The 16751-nt window shown below is 38.0% G+C and overlaps 1 protein-coding gene across 1 annotated transcript; it reads left to right on the plus strand.

Annotated features, from left to right (window-relative positions):
• The first annotated feature begins 9004 nt into the window (after positions 1–9004).
• LOC127557500 (interferon-induced very large GTPase 1-like) lies at positions 9005–16302 on the plus strand. The gene is made up of 2 exons (XM_051990813.1): positions 9005–15099; positions 15714–16302. The coding sequence occupies exons 1-2, from the start codon at positions 9005–9007 to the stop codon at positions 16300–16302; spliced, it is 6684 nt and encodes a 2227-aa protein (XP_051846773.1).
• Positions 16303–16751: the final 449 nt, after the last annotated feature.

Consider the following 16751-nt stretch of genomic DNA (forward strand, 5'->3'; position numbering starts at 1 on the left):
GAGTTAAAGTCCAATACTTTAGTGTTTCCTTTCCAGTCTTGTCTCCTTCCTGGGGCCCAGTTAGCTTTGTTATCTTGCTCCTTGGTTCCTGCTGCTAGTCCTTTGTCTCTGCCAGCTTCTACTTCTAACTCCCTCCGAATGTCTGCACCCAGCACAAAGGTGGAAGATGGAATGAATCTGTCTCCTCCGAGAGTGGGCTTGTTCTTTAGTGGGCTTGTCCTTCCTGGCCCTGAGAGCTCCTCCTTATATATGGTCTCTTAAAGATGTGAATCTTGTGGAATTATAGTAAGTACTAAGTATATGTGAATTAGAGAATCATTATCTCATCAATTCCACTGACTTGGTACCTTGTTAAGAATCCTAACACTTAAGGTTTAAGGAGCTATCTGCTGATAAATTTCAAGAGGATATCTTATGTGCTCAGCATTAGAGTGTACATTCCTGTCCCTGCCAATAACTCAAATGTGGGTTGGTATCCTTGTTGGTTTCTGGGATTAATTCTCTATTGATCTTTGCATTTATCACCGTATTCTATGGACCACATCATATCATCACTTGCCTTCAAACAATCTTTTGCTAATTTTTTCCCAATCATTAGGAGTCATTTTCTCATATACAATTTGCTCTAACATCATTCTGACAAACGGAGAAATAGGACTATAAAAAGAGCAGGCTGTTTTTAATTTTCTAAGAATGGTCACATGAAATGGTTCATATATCCTTCTCTGTTGTCCTGAGTTATTGAGTTCAGATCTTCCTGTGATTAGACAGGCGATAATTCCTAAATCATAACAGATACCACCCTTTTCTCTTGCTTTCATGAATCCCCTTTTTAGTGGAGACATTAATTCTTCAGACTGTTGGCACATAAGAGCCTCTGGTGACAGTGGAGGCCACCTTTCTTTATCCTTATAATTAAGATGACTAGATAAGGCAAATACCTTTTCCTTAGGTAAAGGTGGATAAATTAAAGGAAGCTCAGCAGGCTCATGTTTCTTAATAGGCCCCAAATTCTGTGATCTGAGTCTGTGTAACTATCAATCCCTGCTCTTTTATAAGTGTTACTATGCATTTCTCATACTTCCCTGTAGAGGGAGGCTCCTTATTAAAGCTTTGCCTCATTGTTGGCCGAAAATGTAACTTTTTACAATCTTTACTGATTTCTTCCCAAAGCTAATGCTTACCCTTTATCACTTATCTGGGGAATCCTTGTTGGAACCTTGACCTTTCCTAAGTGGGTTAAAGTCTTGTTTCTCTCTTTGAGAACCACCTGGTTCTGTTCATGGGAGGGCTATGCCCTGATTCATAGAGAAGGAGTGAAGAGGCAGGACTTAGCAAGAGTGGTGAAAACAAGGGTCCGATTTATTTAGGATTACATCAGTATTAATATACACATATCTAAGCTTTATGTAATGGGTTACAAATGCTTAAATTTTCAGATTACTGTTACCTCTGTATTCTAACAATAGCCAATACATCATACACAAAGGTATTCATATAGCAGATAACAGATAATAGAATGTCTGGCAGATGTCTTCCAGACACATTTCTTAGAAGTCAGTAATCACACCTTCTTCTAAAGATTCTTGGTACTTCTAATCACCAAGATTAAACTCATCTCCTGACTTCTCAGATCTGCCACCTGAAAGGGGGATGGAGAAGCCAAGCCAGATTTGAGTAGTAGAGTTCTCCTGGGAAAAAAAGAATCTTATACCTTTTTCAGGTATTCCCCTACTGTCTGTAGCCCTTAACGATATCCTTTCTCCACCCTGATCTTTTTGGGAAGGCTTCTTGTTTGTCCCCATTACCAATATGCTTGCTCTTTGTTTTAGATAGATGCTAGTTATCATTTTAAGAAACAGCTCCAATTATTCATATACTTAATAGGGGTTTTACAGGAAAGGGTATTGTGTTTTATCAAAAGCCTTTTTCTCCATCTTCTGAAGTAATTATATAGTAGTCTTTTTTATATGACCAATTATGTCTAGAGTTTTTCTAATATCAGAGCAGGCCTTCATTCCTAGTTTCACCAGGACATATTTCATGATTTTTGTGCTATACTATTGTAATCTTCTTGCTATTTTTCTTTTTAAAAAATTGCAACAATTTTCATTAGAGAAATTGAACTATAGTCTTTTTTTGTTGTTGCTCCTCTTCTTCAAATATCAAAACTATGTGTCATGTTATGAATTTAGTTTACTTATTTTTTTTCCCAAATAGATTATATGGTATTAGAGTTAATTGTTCTTCAATGTTTTGGCAGGATTCACTTGAAAATCTTTTTGTTCTTTGGGGTTTTTCCCCTGGGAAGATCATTAATAGCTTGTTCTAATCCTTTTTCTCCAGTGGGATTATTTAAAGATTCTTCTTCTGTAAATCTGGGAAATTTATTATTTCATCAACACCTATTTTATTTAGCTTATCAGGTTTATTTTAGCCTATACCTGAAAAAGATAGGTACTAATTATTGATTGATTTTATTTTTTTTCTCTTTTTAAAAAATTCAAATTAATTGAGTGTGCTTCTATTTTCCCCACAAAACGTATTAGTTTAATTTATTATTTCAATTGTTTTAACTTAAAATTTTTTAATTAATCCTTTCACTTTCAAGTTTTTGTGGTATTTTGTGGATTTTTATTTTGCTCTCTAATTTTTTTACATTGAATAATCCGCTGATCTGTTATTTTTCTTTTTTATTGATGTAAACATATATACACATATGTGCATATGTATGTGTATACACATACACAGATACATATACACACACAAACATAGGTATATCTCCCCCCAACTACTCTTTTGGAGGCATCTGACAAATTTAGTAGTTGTCTCGCTTTTTAAAATATTTAATGAAATTATTCATGGTTTCTATAGAATTAAAATGATTAAAGAATTCCTTAGTTCTCTCTCTGGAGATAAATTAGAATGATTGAATTACTAATCTGTTTTCAAGGTTCTTTATTGAATAGAATGCATTTAATATTTCTGATTTTCTGCATTTGTTTCTAAGTTTTTATGCTGTAATACATAGTAAATTTTTTCTGAAGCTGTCATGTACAGGTGAAAAATAGACATACTCCTTTCTGTTTGCACTTAATTTTCTTTTCTTTATTGTGTCTTGATATCTCATAGAATCATTAACTTCTACTTGCCCAATTCTAGTTTTTAAGGAACTCTTTATGTCCTGAGTATCCCTGTCACCATTGCAGCTTTATATAATCAGGTTTTTGTTACTGTTTGTTCTTTTGCCCATCCTATTTCTTGACTTTTCAGTTTGGGTTGTTGTTTGGTTCTGCTTATTCCTGGTGGAAAGTTGTGGTAACCACCTCAAGCTTTAATCTCTTTTGCCCTGTTATTTCACAGAGAGTTCTGGGGGTCTTTGAGTTTTTGGTACTTTCAAGTGGGTAACCTAGGGAGAAATGTGGTCACTGGACTCTTGTCTTATTGTGATACTTTCATAGGGAAGGCTCCTTCCTCCTTGCCATTATCGCAACTGATATTCCTTTCTTATTCCCAGAACTACAACCAGGAATTAGTGACTCTGCTGTCTTTGTGCTCTTAAATTATTCTCTCATGACTATAAACATTGTTCTCCCTCCTGGAATTATAACCAGGAACTGAATAATAGTCAATAGAGTTGCCAAGCAGACCCCATTCCTGTGCCCAGTGTCTTTAATATGAGTTCTGTGTAATCTCTTTCTGACTGATTGTTTCTAATCCATACTGTGGTACAGATTTTCCCTTTAATCTTGAAAACTTTAGCTGGAAAAATAACTCATATCAATATTTTATCAGCTATATCATTTAAAATTAGATTTAAAGAGACAGGTTATAAGTTTCTTGGATAGTAGTATTGGGAGAGTTCATCTAGAAGTCCCTCTGCTTCTTCATCTTGTCTCCACTTTTCTACAGTAAATGTCCTATGTTCCTTATTTACACTTAAAGTATTTTTCTACATTTCCCTGTTCAATCTCCATAAGTAGCAATCTCTCTTTTCTTGCTGACTTCACTCCTTTACCAGTTTATTCATTCTTCAGGTCTCTGACAACTGGCATGATTATACACCACCCTTTGGAAATTTGTCTCACGAAATAAGCATATAATTATTAAATTAAGATTCCTCTCTTTAAGTTCAACCCTCCTTATCATCTCTGTTATACATAACATTATTGATCATCTTCTTCACATTGGTTCCCTGTGTCTTTATTATTGTCTGAATGAAGAAGAAAAATCAATGTACTAATATTTTAGTCATTTGTCGGTCTTGTCTTACTCTTTTTTTTTTTATTGAACTAAATAAAAAATTAGAAAAAACAAAATAGAAAAAAAAGAAAGACAGAAAAGGACAATTAAAAAACACACACACAAAATAAAACATTATCATGTACTCAGCAGAAAAAAGGGAGAATTCAAAATATCTATAAAATAAATTTCCATATATTCATGAGTGTCCATCTTTTCTTTGCTTCCTTGTAGGTTATTCTTTTATCTGCTGCACATTTTTTACTTTATTCTTTTTTCTCTTTTCATCCCCTCTCCTATACCAAGCAGACTACAGTTAAGCACAGCAATATTCATATATCCATACATATATACACATATCCTTATCTGTCTATCATTCATACCCATTCCAAAGAGTCACACATATATACATATATCTAAAGACCTGCATGCATACATATCCCTTCCCATACACATATGCACTTATCCATAAGTAAGCATCCATCTAAAACAATATTAATATGGCTGACATATGATGTAGATTTTTCTTTTGATTGAATCTTTGACTTTGTCTAACATGATTATTAGCTCTAATTTTTTCCTAATAAATTCCACTCTTTATCCTTGTAGTTACTATATATCTCTTACTTCCTATCTATACCAACTATTCTACTTTAATTCTTCTCCTTAACTTGACTTGCTATTAATTAACCCCTTCTCCCATGGATACCTCCCTTATCTTATCCCTCTACCCTTTCTTTCCCCTTTCTCTCATTCCCATTAATCTATATATCTTATCCCACTCTTGTTAACGTAAACACTCTTCTATACTTCATCTTTCCTATGCTACCCTTTTCCTCCATCTTTATCTCATTGCCATCAATCTACACACCTTGTCCCATGGGATTGCTCTACACATCCTTTTATATTCTATCTTTTCCTATTCTCTCTCCTTTCCCTCCTTCCTCATTTCCTTATAGATTAGATAGATAACTTCATAAATAGATATATGTAAATATATATGTATATATATATAAACAGTTGTTTATTTAACACATTCCTGATGTGAGTAGGTTTTCAGAACTATGAGCCCTCTTCCTCACTCTAATGCCTCTGTGTCTATTCTTCCTTTGAATTTCATTTCTATAATATAATTACTATTTTTACCCTCTCTTAGGCATTTTTGCTTTTTAGAATTAAATCATACTCAGATCTGCCCTGCTCTTTCTTTTGTATTATCCAGTTATTGTTGTTAAATTTAAATATGAGGTACATAATTCCAAGTTAAAAAAAAGAGCAATTTTTCCATGTGAAGTTCATTGAAATAATCTTTGATATTGGTTCTTATATATTAAATTTCCTCTTAAATTTAGATTTGGTTGAATGTCCTGAAAATATGAAAGTTTATTGAATGTCCATTTTTTCCATTCAATATTATACATAATTTTACTAGATATTTTTGGCTGCAGGCCTAGTTCTTTTGATTGGAAGGACATATTCCAGGGCCTGTGATCTTCTTTTTGTGGCTGCTGTTTAATTGTGTATAATTCTAATTGTTAACTCCAGCATGTTTGAATGTTTTCTTCTTGTTTCTTACAAAATTTTCTCTCAAAATTTGTCAACAATATTATTTTGTATTTTCCACTAACTATCTCTTTGGGATGGTGATCATTGTCTTTTTTTTTTTTTTTTTTCTATTTCTGCTTTCCCTCATAGTCTATTACTCCAGGAAAATTTTCTTGGGTTGTTTCTTGCATTATTGTATTAAGGTTCTTTTATTGGTCACTACTTTCAGTATTTTCTCTTCTTGGTCTATTCTCCAGAGCAGTTGTCATTTTTAATAATGGTGTTTCACATTCTGTTCTATTTTTTCATTCTTTCTATTTTGTTTTGTTATTTCTTAATCTCTTATGGCTTCACTAGCTTCCCCTTCCCGAATTCTAATTTTCAAAGTATTATTTTTCTATTTTTCAAAGAATTTCCAGTTGGTTAACATTTTTTTTCATAATCTTAATGGGTTTTTTGGGTGGTTTATTTTTTATTTATTTGTTTAGTTTTACCTCAATCACTCTCATTTGAATTTTAAAGTTTTTTTGAGTTCTTTTATAAATTCTTTTTGGGCAGGTAAATCATTTAACATTATTTCAAGGGGTAGAAGAGGTTTTTGTTTTTACTTCACTGTCTTCCTCTGATGATGAACCCTGGTCTTTCCTATTCCCATAGTAGGTTTCTATGGTAGAATTCTTTCTTCTTTGTCAGTTCATTTTTGTTTTTAAAATAAGAAGCATTAGTGTAAATATCTCTAATATTGGGTTAGGGTGATGGTACCTCTAGTTTCACTTCCACTCTCCCCTTTTACATGAAACCCCAAACCAAGAGCTTCACACTCATGCATGTGCCTGAGTCAGCAGTGTCTCTGCCCCATTGCTTCTGCACTCACTTCTCACCCAAGGCTGTGTCTCTGCTGCACAGCTGGGCCTGATGTTTCTAATCAGCCTAACTTCCCTCAGTCTTCCTGGGCTCAGAGCCCCAAACCTGTATACTGTCCAGGAGGAGAAAGTTTCTGTGATTTCTGCTGAAGCTCCAGCCAAACCCAGCTAGCCCCAGGGTTCTTCACTTGGTATTTCTGTGGTGCTAGTCCAAAGGTGTTAATACTTCACATTGCTAAAACCCTGTCCTGGGGTCTTTTTTTGATCTTTGATTGTCTTTGGATGAACACTTTTCTGCCCCAAATCTTATTTGATTTTTACCCATCTATGTTTGTACAAACATAGTTTGTGGGGGAAATCTGGAGAGCTTGAAATTTACTGATTTACTCCACAATCTTTCCAGAATCCTTTCCTTCATGATTTCATGTTTTTTCTCAAAGACAGAAAAAAAATTCTTTTTTCAACTTCTGTTGATCTTGCCTTTTTAAAAATAAAAGTAATCAGTTTAGCTCCCCAGCAGAACTTGATTATGTGCTTGCTTATGTGAGTGTATATGTAAACAATGACCTCATAACTAGTGAAATTCAGCAATACAGAGCTCTGGTGATCAGACAGTTTGGCCTCCTAGAAGAGAATAAAAGGAGTGACTCAACCACTCAGACTTCTTCCTTTTCTCGCCATCCAAGAGGATCAGGCTACATCCAGAGTTTCAGTTCCTAATTTTTGGCTCTTCTATCTAAGGGAGATGATAAAATAATTTTTCTAGCAGGGTACCTAAATGCACCTCTTTTTGCTACTGGGAATGATAAAAAATGTGCTCTCCTATAGCTGGCAAACATTCTTTTCATTCCATAAAAGTGGATTCATTGTTCAAAGTTGCCAAAGTAAAATCTTCCTTTTAATATTATCACTTGTTACACATTTATTACCATTAACCTGCCTCCTATAGCTCCATGTATATATCTTACTTGGATTTCCCCTTGCAATGTACCATGAAAAATCACATTCTATTGCTTTAAGTTTTCTTTACATGGGAACTATTCCTTTCAAAGTTCTTGGATTTTCTTGCAAACATGGAATCTATGTTCTGTCTAGTTATATTTCTGTTAAATCAGTTATTAATTATACAAAAGAGTTAACCTTTTTAGGAAAATGAGTTTTCATTAAACAATGATAGGGAAATTTAGAATTTCCATGGGCAAAAGAGAATGGACACAGAGGTGTTCATGGAAATGGGATGTGTCCAATAATGAGTAAGGTAATTTGAATAGAGATTAGGATTCCTGGTGAAGTATTAGGAACATTTTAATCATTCTTGCTTTAAGGAAGCAGCATAATAGGAAGTAGAAGGGAGTAATATTTTGGTGTTGGTACAAAGAAAAAACTGAACAAAAATTAGACATCATAAGGCTTGCAGCATTGGATGAGAAGACAATTTTTTCTATGAGTAGGCTAAGAGTAGAAATGAGAAAAATTGTATAACAAGTTTAATTCAACTCAATAAATATTTATTAAACAACTGCTTTGTATAAATCCGTATGCTCAGCACTGGGGAGAAAATGATTCAAACTGATGATCTCTTACCTCAATGAGCTTTTATTTAACTGGAGATTATACATGTAATATGAAGTACAGTATTGGAGGAAAGCAGAAGGCTAGTAAATGTCTTGCAGGAAATTTTAAACATGTTCCAATTAGTTCACCAAAAAGGCTTCACTAAGGAAATGCCAACTAGCTAAGTTCTGAAGAAAGGATATCAGCAGTCAGAGATAAGGGAGAGTATTCCTTTCATATACTTTAAATATAGGAGATAAAGAGTAGCCTGTATACAACTTTCAGTGGAATATAAAATAAGGAAAGGGAAGTAATATCAAATAATGCTGGAATGTTAAACCAAATGCACAAGATAAGAGATTAAATTTCAGGCTATGAAATCTATGTTTTTATCTTTAGTTCTTGGGAGAAATTTTCCAAATTAGCTGAAGATTAACCTGTTCCAAGAAGACATAAAAGGGTCCATGAAACAGAAAATGAGACCTCAATGAAATGTGATATTTGCTAATCTTTTGGAGAGAGGATTGAGCCACATGATTCATTTAAACTATTTCCTATTTTTACCTTCAATTCTCTCCTTCACTCTAGCTCCTTACTGGTCTCCAAATGCTGCAAACCTAAATAACCAGGCCTTTGTGCTTCCATACATGTCATATATATTAGGCAGCTTCAGGGGCAGAGTGAATATATTTCCTGTGGGGTTCTTTCTACATTTGACACCCTCCCCAAATGCCTTCTGTGCTGTATTCCTCTCAAAGTGAAAACAGCTTTTGAAGGATGTTCTGTTCTGTCCTACAGGCATGGCTACACCAGGGAATAATGAAAATGAACCACATCCTGAAGATCCAGGAAGAAGAGACCTGGAGAACAAGTTAAAAGAATTGGGACTGGATGCCCAGCGTTGGATGCCTAAGCTGCAGGAACACCTGGGTGTGACCTCTGTCCAAGCTTTACAACATGTACAACACAAGGAAATCCTGGCACTGAAATCCCAGGCAAAACATCCTTGGGAGAAACGGGCACTGGAGAAACTTCTTTCACTGTGTAACAGTCAGGGTTCAGAGGAAATGCAAGAGAAACACTGGGAGCTAGTGAAGAAGAGACAAAAGCGGGCACAGTCAGCCCTGAATGAACTGAGGGAGATGCAGGCAGCAGGTAAAAGCCGCGAGGAGGAAATTGTGAGGGAGAAAGAAGAGGAGCTGAGGCAGGCCATGGAGATCCCAGCCAAGTACTGGCCTCTCTCTGAGAAACCCCTAGTGGAAGTCATAGAAAACATGAAGAGAAACCTCAGTCTCATGGAAAACACTCTGTCCCATAGAGAGAATCTTCCTGAGAGGGAGCTCCTCAAAAGGGTGTCAGGTGGCCTAGCCCTGCAGGGGATTTACCAAACCAACCACCCAGAGGATCTTTTGGAGAGGAGAGAAGAACTGATCACACTTCCAGAGAACTTCTTCCTGCTCAGGCCAGAGCAGACAACAAGAATGGAAACAAAGGAGTTTTTGTCTTCTCAGGAAGAGGCCATGTTTACTCAAAGCATGGAGATATTGGGCTACAGTGTTAGCTTCTTGGCTAAGGGTGGAGGCTGGGGATTGAACCTAGAGGCCAGCACCAAGGACAGCAGATCTTCTTACTCCAGAGATGTCCAAAAGTCACACTCTGAGAAAACTTACACATGCACCACCAAGTTCAGCTATATCCCCCTGGCCTCCTGCCACTTTGCACGGGATCAGCTCCACCTTTCCAAGTCAGCTTTGCAAGAGTTAAAGCAGCTGGAGGAACTTCTGAGCTACTCGAATGGTGCAGAAAACTATCCCCTGCTGAAGCAGAGATGTGAGGCATTCTTTAGAAGGTTTGGCTCTCATGTGAACCAGGGCCCATTGCACTTGGGAGGAGTATTCTGGTGGAAAGCTGTAGCTGCAGGTTTCAGGTCAGAGGCACTGCATGACGTGAAGCGTCAAGCCTCAGAAGCACTCGATACATACATTGGAGGCAGCTACAGTGGTTTTGGGGTGACAGCTGCAGCCAGTGCAAATGTATCAAACTCTCAGTCTCAAATGACTTCTCAGAATACAAGCTCCACTAATTTACAAATAAGCTTGGAAATGTCTTTTTACCAAACAGGAGGCCCCCCAGAGGCAGATTCTCTCCCACAGTGGAAAGCCGGTCTTGTGGCCAGTAACCACAGCTGGTGTATCATTGACCGAGGGTATCGGCTAGTGCCTGTCTGGGACATAATTCTGTCTAACCACAGACAAGATTTTCAGGATCCTCTTCAAGTGAGTCGTTGCCTCACAAGCATTTACACAAACCTTACTGGCAGACATGTAAGCATCCAGGATGGAGAGGAGCTACTGAGTGCAGGGAGGGATGCCAGGTCATTAACAGAAGAAGTGAAATCCTGGGAAATCACTGAACCTCAGGAGAAACTGATGAGACTGATCAATTTTCAGCAAAAGCTGAGTGAGAAAACCAGCAACTATAACATCTGGATTAATATCTGTCTTACAGACCCAACTTTGCAGCAGTTCTTGGTGGACATTGTCAATTTTTGCAAGGTCTTCCCAGATCAAGAAATCGAATGCATTAAATACCAGTTGCATAGCCTTTTGTATCCTCATGTCTATCAAGTGAAGGACTTCCCACAGAGGCACTCAATTATGCAGTGGATTTTCCACTCAACAAAGAAGAAACAAGATATCCGTGTCACAGAGTTTGATGATTTCATTCAGTTCTTAGAAAAGGCAAAGAATGAACTTCTTGAAATCAATTACACCTCAGAGTACTTAGAAAAGTTAGAAGAAGCTCAAAGAAAGGCCACTTATGAGCTCAGTCTGTCTCTCAGCTCCTTTCTGAAGGCCTTAAAAGAGACAGAAGAGACAGGCATATATCTACTGCTACTCTGCATTGCAGCTGGTGCAGGGTACAAGGAGGAAAGCCAAACCTTCCACTGTCTCCTTGGATATGAAGAATTAAGTTTCCTGTTGTGTGAAATGAAAGAAGCCCATGAGAAATACCAGGGCCTTCATCAGAAATCTGCGTATAGGGCTCAAGCATTCGTACTGCTCACAGGGCTCACAGCGACTCCTGGACCTATTGCTGTATCTGCAGAAAAAAAGAAGCAACGTTTAGAGCTTATGCAATCTCACATGGGACAGTCATGGTCCGAAGAAGTGCTTCATGTCCTCTTGAAACCGAGAGTCAGTCATGATTGGGAAACTCTGGAGAAAGACCTGAATTTGCTCATCAATGGAGAACATGAGGCTACAGTGAACTGGCTTCAGATGGAGCAGGTGAAAAAAGAATTAGAAAGTATCTTTCAGGGAAAGAAAAAGACCCAAGAACCAGAACCTTGTACCATCAAACAGCATGAAGTGATACAAAATTCTGATTTTCTGGACTTAGCCAAGAGGCTTGGGCTGGAGGATTTCTATCCAAGGAAGATGGGCCGAGCAGATTTCCATGTGATTTACACGGCTTCTGTGCATGACAGTCAGCCAGACACAGAAAGACAATTGCCATTTTATTTCCTACAGAAGCTGTTGATGCTGGATTACCGACTGAGATACTTGGTGTGCAAAGGTGATGGAGACACATGGGCCAGTGGGACACTGACTCTGACAAATCTTAAAGAGGATACTTCAGATCCTTATGATGATTTGTTTGATGACAGTGACACTTCTTCTGTTCTCTTGTCCACAGACCGGCCCCACATTCACCCAATGGACACTCAGATGATGATTTTTCACTGTGCAGACGATTTCATGAGACAATACATTTCAAACAAACTGGCCATTTGTCAGTTTGCTCTCCCCTTTGTGGTGCCCAATCCCTGTTCTTCAGTAATAGAATTCCCACTGTGGTCTCTCAGCCAAATCAAGAGAAGCTGGAGAGAAGTGAAGAAATCAGGAGGAGAAGACACAATCACTAACTTTAATAACCAACTCATCTCCCAGGCACCCATCCCCATTGTGTCCTTTATAAGGGTTGTGAATTCTGCTTCTTCTTCCAAATCTCAGATCTTGAACTCTCTGCTGAGTAAGCACAAACACGATGTGTTTTTCCACCGTGACTGCCGAGGCAACAGCAAATCCTGCCTGTTAATGGGAGGTCTTGTAGAAATCTCCTGGTTCTGTCCAGGGGGGAGAGATGAGGACAGATTTGAAAGTTGTGTTGCTTTCACTAATCTGCATGGAGATGCCAAAGATCATGAGGCCCAGCTCAGATTCCTGCAGGACATTGCTTCAGTCACAGTGGTCCTTGTGTCTACTTCTGATAAAAGTGAGAGCACCACGAATATGGTCCGAGACCTGTGGAAGTCAACCAAACCTTTGGTATGTTTGTTTGATGACAAAGAGAAGAGTGTGGGCAGTGATGCTGGTAAGAAAGTGAGGATTGGGATCAGGAATAGAAATGAGGCTCAATTAATGGATGAACTCTCAGGTGTCATCAAGCGGTTGCTGAAATCTTCAGGTCCCTTTCTCACTCTGGAAGACTGTGCTGAAATTGCTCGACAGCATGGCTTTCTTGTAGATGTGGACAGGAAGGAATGTCGAGAGGCCAAAGAAAAGGCAGAGGTTGTGGTGGCCCTCATGAAAGAAATAAAATTGTCTGAAATGAAGGAGAAATTGCTGCCCCTTCAAGGAGAACTTTGGCACCGGTGGTGTCAGAAGGATAAGGAGCTTTTTCACCTGAGAGAGAAGGGGAACCGTAGCCTTGAACAACACAAAAGTGAGATTGAGGAAGAAAAGCAAGTAATAAGACAGGCCCAGCTACAGAAAATATGTCCTCTCAATGACTTGATGAGATCAGTGCTTGAAATCCTTCACTCTCACTCAGGGACAGACAACTGCACCAAGCTGTACTTCCTTCAGTGGCTCAGCATGTTTATGGACAACTTGACCAGAGGTGAGTTGGAAAAACTCCAGAAAAGGTACAACCACTTGTGGTCCTTGAGGCTGGCAGAAAAGCAAAAGGGATCAGTGAATGTGTCCTTGAAAGATCACCAAGTGGAACTAGAGTCTGTCTCCAAGGACATCAGGGATTCCTCCTTGGGTATTGAACATCTCCTGAGAGAGGTTGGCCAGATCTATGAAGCTTTGGAAGAAACTTCACCACAATGGTATACTACTTTGTCCTTCTCTCTTCCTGAAATTGCTGCTGACCTGATGATTTCTGGGTACCCCATTGAGCTGATGGATGGGGATGCTTCCTATGTACCGGTGAAGTGGGTAGCAGCTGTTTTTGACAGATTAATTAAGAAAACTGGAGATCAAAAGATCTTTGTTCTCTCTGTTCTTGGCCTCCAAAGCACAGGGAAGTCCACTCTGTTGAATGCTATGTTTGGCCTGCAGTTTAATGTCAGTGCAGGGCGATGCACGAGAGGAGCTTATATGCAGTTGCTAAAGGTGGAGAAGACACTCTGGGAAGAACTGGGCTTTGGTTTTGTCCTTGTGATTGATACCGAAGGACTCCGGGCCACAGAACTCGCTTGTAAATCACAGAATCGGGACAATGAGCTGGCCACTTTTGTTATTGGACTTGGAAATCTGACCTTGATCAATATATTTGGAGAGAATCCTTCAGAAATGCAAGATATCTTGCAAATTGCTCTCCAGGCCTTTCTGCGAATGAAACAAGTGAACATTTCCCCAAGTTGTCTCTTTGTGCATCAGAATGTGGGTGAAATCACTGCCAAAGATCAAAACATGGAAGGAAGAAGGAGATTGCAGCAGAGACTGGATGAAATGGCAGCCATAGTTGCAAAACAGGAACAGTTGTCAAATATCAGTCACTTTAATGATGTCATTCGGTTTGATGTTAATAGGCATGTCCATTACTTTGTCCATCTGTGGGAAGGGGATCCTCCAATGGCCCCTCCCAACCCCAGTTATAGCCACAACATCCAGGACCTAAAAAGAGGAATTCTTTTGGCTGCCAAAAAAGAATCTAGAGGTAGCATCCTGAAGGTTTCTGAGATGAAAGCTCGCATCCAGGATTTGTGGAAAGCCTTGCTGAATGAAAATTTTATCTTCAGCTTTAGGAATACTCGGGAGGTCATGGCCATGATCAAACTTGAGACCATGTATAACCAGTGGACTTGGAACCTAAGAAGTCATGTGTTAGGGTTACAGAACCAACTGACCAATCAGATTCAGAATGGGGAAATTCAGGATCTCCCAAGAAGTTTGATTGAAATGAATATTGCAGAAAAATATAAAGCTGTCAGGCAAGAGCTTCAAACTTATTTTGATGATGATCCAGAGAATGAAATCCTGATCCAGTGGAAGGGAAACTTTGAGTATCAACTGAGAAAACTTAAAAAGGAACTTGTTTCAGAAAGCATTAAAAAGTCCACTGATCTCCTTAGTGTAAAGAAAGGTCAAGATAAACTGAATGAAAAGAAATCAGAATATGAAAAAAAGCTCTTATTAAGAAGCAAAAAAGTGGCTCTTTCCTATATGGGTAAAGAGGTAAGTGAGGAGGAGCTGAGAGACATTTTCATTCCACTCTGGACAAATTGGGTCCATAAAGTATCCTCAAATTCTCCTCCTGTGGAAGATCCTACAATTGAGGTAGATTTGGAGAATGTCTTTCTGGACCATTTTAAACAGGAGTGCACTGTAGTAAGCAAACTTCGAGATCATTTCCATTGGAAAAATTTTTCCATTGATCATGAGAAACATGTGAAAATGAAAAAGAAACTGAAAGTGTACACACCCTCCCTAGCAGGGAGTGATAAAGTGACTATCCATGAAACTACCAAAAAGATTACTGAACTGGTCATGGAAACTATTGAATCTAAATTGAGAATGGGAATGGATTATAATAAAAGTTACTTCCATGAATTATTGCAATTGATAGACAAGCACATTGATTCTGCATCTGAAGAAGCAAGGTACACATTTACAAATGAGTACAAAATAGATTTGTCCTTATGCTTATGTTATAGAGCAGCAGCTTCTTTTAGGGACATGCACACAGCCTTCAAGAAAGCCCATGATCCTGTCATATATCTAGAAAACAAGAGAGAGGATTTCTTTATGTGTTTTAAGATTTCTTGCGAAGGCGCAACCTCTATCACAGCATTTGCTGATTTCCTATGGAGTAAGCTCATTTCTTCCTTACATATAGCCATTCCAGAAAAGATAGCCCTTAACCTTGCTGGGGACATTAGGGCTAACTGTCCTGTCTTTAATGGAAACAGATCCAACTTGGAGAAACACATTCTTATCTCTCTGGCTAAGGAAGAAAACTTTGAGGATTATTGGCAATACATTCACACTCCAAAGCAATTTTTGAAAAATACATTAAAAAAGAGATCCACACATATTGTGTGAATAGGGGAAATGAGAAACTGCAGAATTTTTTAAATATTAGTCTGGAACATTTTAAGAAACTCATCTTGTCTGCTATTGATGAGTCAACTCTGGTGGCTAAGGACCAAAATAATGCATCTGTGTGGCTAGACACATTGTGTAAAAATCTGGGTTGTCATTTGACCCTTCCAAGAGAAGAATTAAGAAACATTGAACACCAGGAGATAACTGACATTGAATTCCTCAAAGAAGCCATGAATAAATCCCTAGATACAAAAATCCAAAATGTTGGAGAAAATTGTGAAAGGATATTTCTAACGAAAATTGAATCTGACACTCAGACCATGCTCTCTGATCAGCTTAGTGGCTGTTGGAAGCAATGTCCCTTTTGCAAAGCAGTTTGTACAAATACGGTCACAAATCATCGTGAAGACCACAGTGTCCCCTTCCATCGTTCTAAGGCTGTTACTGGCGCACGTTGGCACAAGACTGATGAGTTTTCAATTGATTTCTGTACCAGTAGTGTGGCAAGTGATACTTGGTTTATTCTTCCTGATGATAGACGTATCCCATATACGACTTATCGTGAGGCAGGTGGTGAATATGCCACATGGAGCATCACTCCAGACACATCTGCCCAATCATACTGGAAATGGTTTGTGTGTCGCTTCAGATCAGAATTGGAAGAGAAGTACAAGCTCATATTCAAGAACAGAGGTCAGATTCCTGAAAATTGGTCCAGAATCACCAAACAAGATGTGCTGAATGACATGAATAAATAATGATTCTTAGTGACATCAAGAACCTAAATGCAGAGCATTGTGAGAACCTGTTCTCTTGGGAATTTTTTCAAAGATGAATATTGGAAACATAGCATCACCAGACATAATGCAGTAACCATCAAAGCTCTGTATCATTGGTTTACAAAATGTGATTTTTTCAGACAAAGTAGACAACTGAGAATCTAAAGCACTTGTTCTTAATTTGAGTTTTCAATAAGCAAAAATATAAATCATTTATGGATGGACCTTTATTAGGAAAAATTGTTGGAAAGATCTCAAAAGGAGCTTCATAGAAATAGAATATCAGCTAGCATCAAATATCAGTGTAAGTAAAAATAGATGTATAACCTCCATCATAAAAGAGCATAATTTTAGAAAATTATCAGAGGAATAGAAAAGATACCTTTCTTGTCTATCTTATCTTATACATATATTATATAACATTGAAA

The sequence above is a fragment of the Antechinus flavipes genome, chromosome 3 (assembly GCF_016432865.1).
Source record: "Antechinus flavipes isolate AdamAnt ecotype Samford, QLD, Australia chromosome 3, AdamAnt_v2, whole genome shotgun sequence".
Taxonomy (NCBI): Eukaryota; Metazoa; Chordata; class Mammalia; order Dasyuromorphia; family Dasyuridae; genus Antechinus; species Antechinus flavipes.

Coding starts and splice junctions, on each gene's coding strand:
- LOC127557500 (XM_051990813.1), top strand. CDS start 9,005: ATGGCTACACCAGGGAATAATGAAAATGAACCACATCCTGAAGATCCA. Junction 15,100..15,713: donor TCTGCATCTGAAGAAGCAAG/GTACACATTTAC, acceptor GACCCTTCCAAG/AGAAGAATTAAGAAACATTG.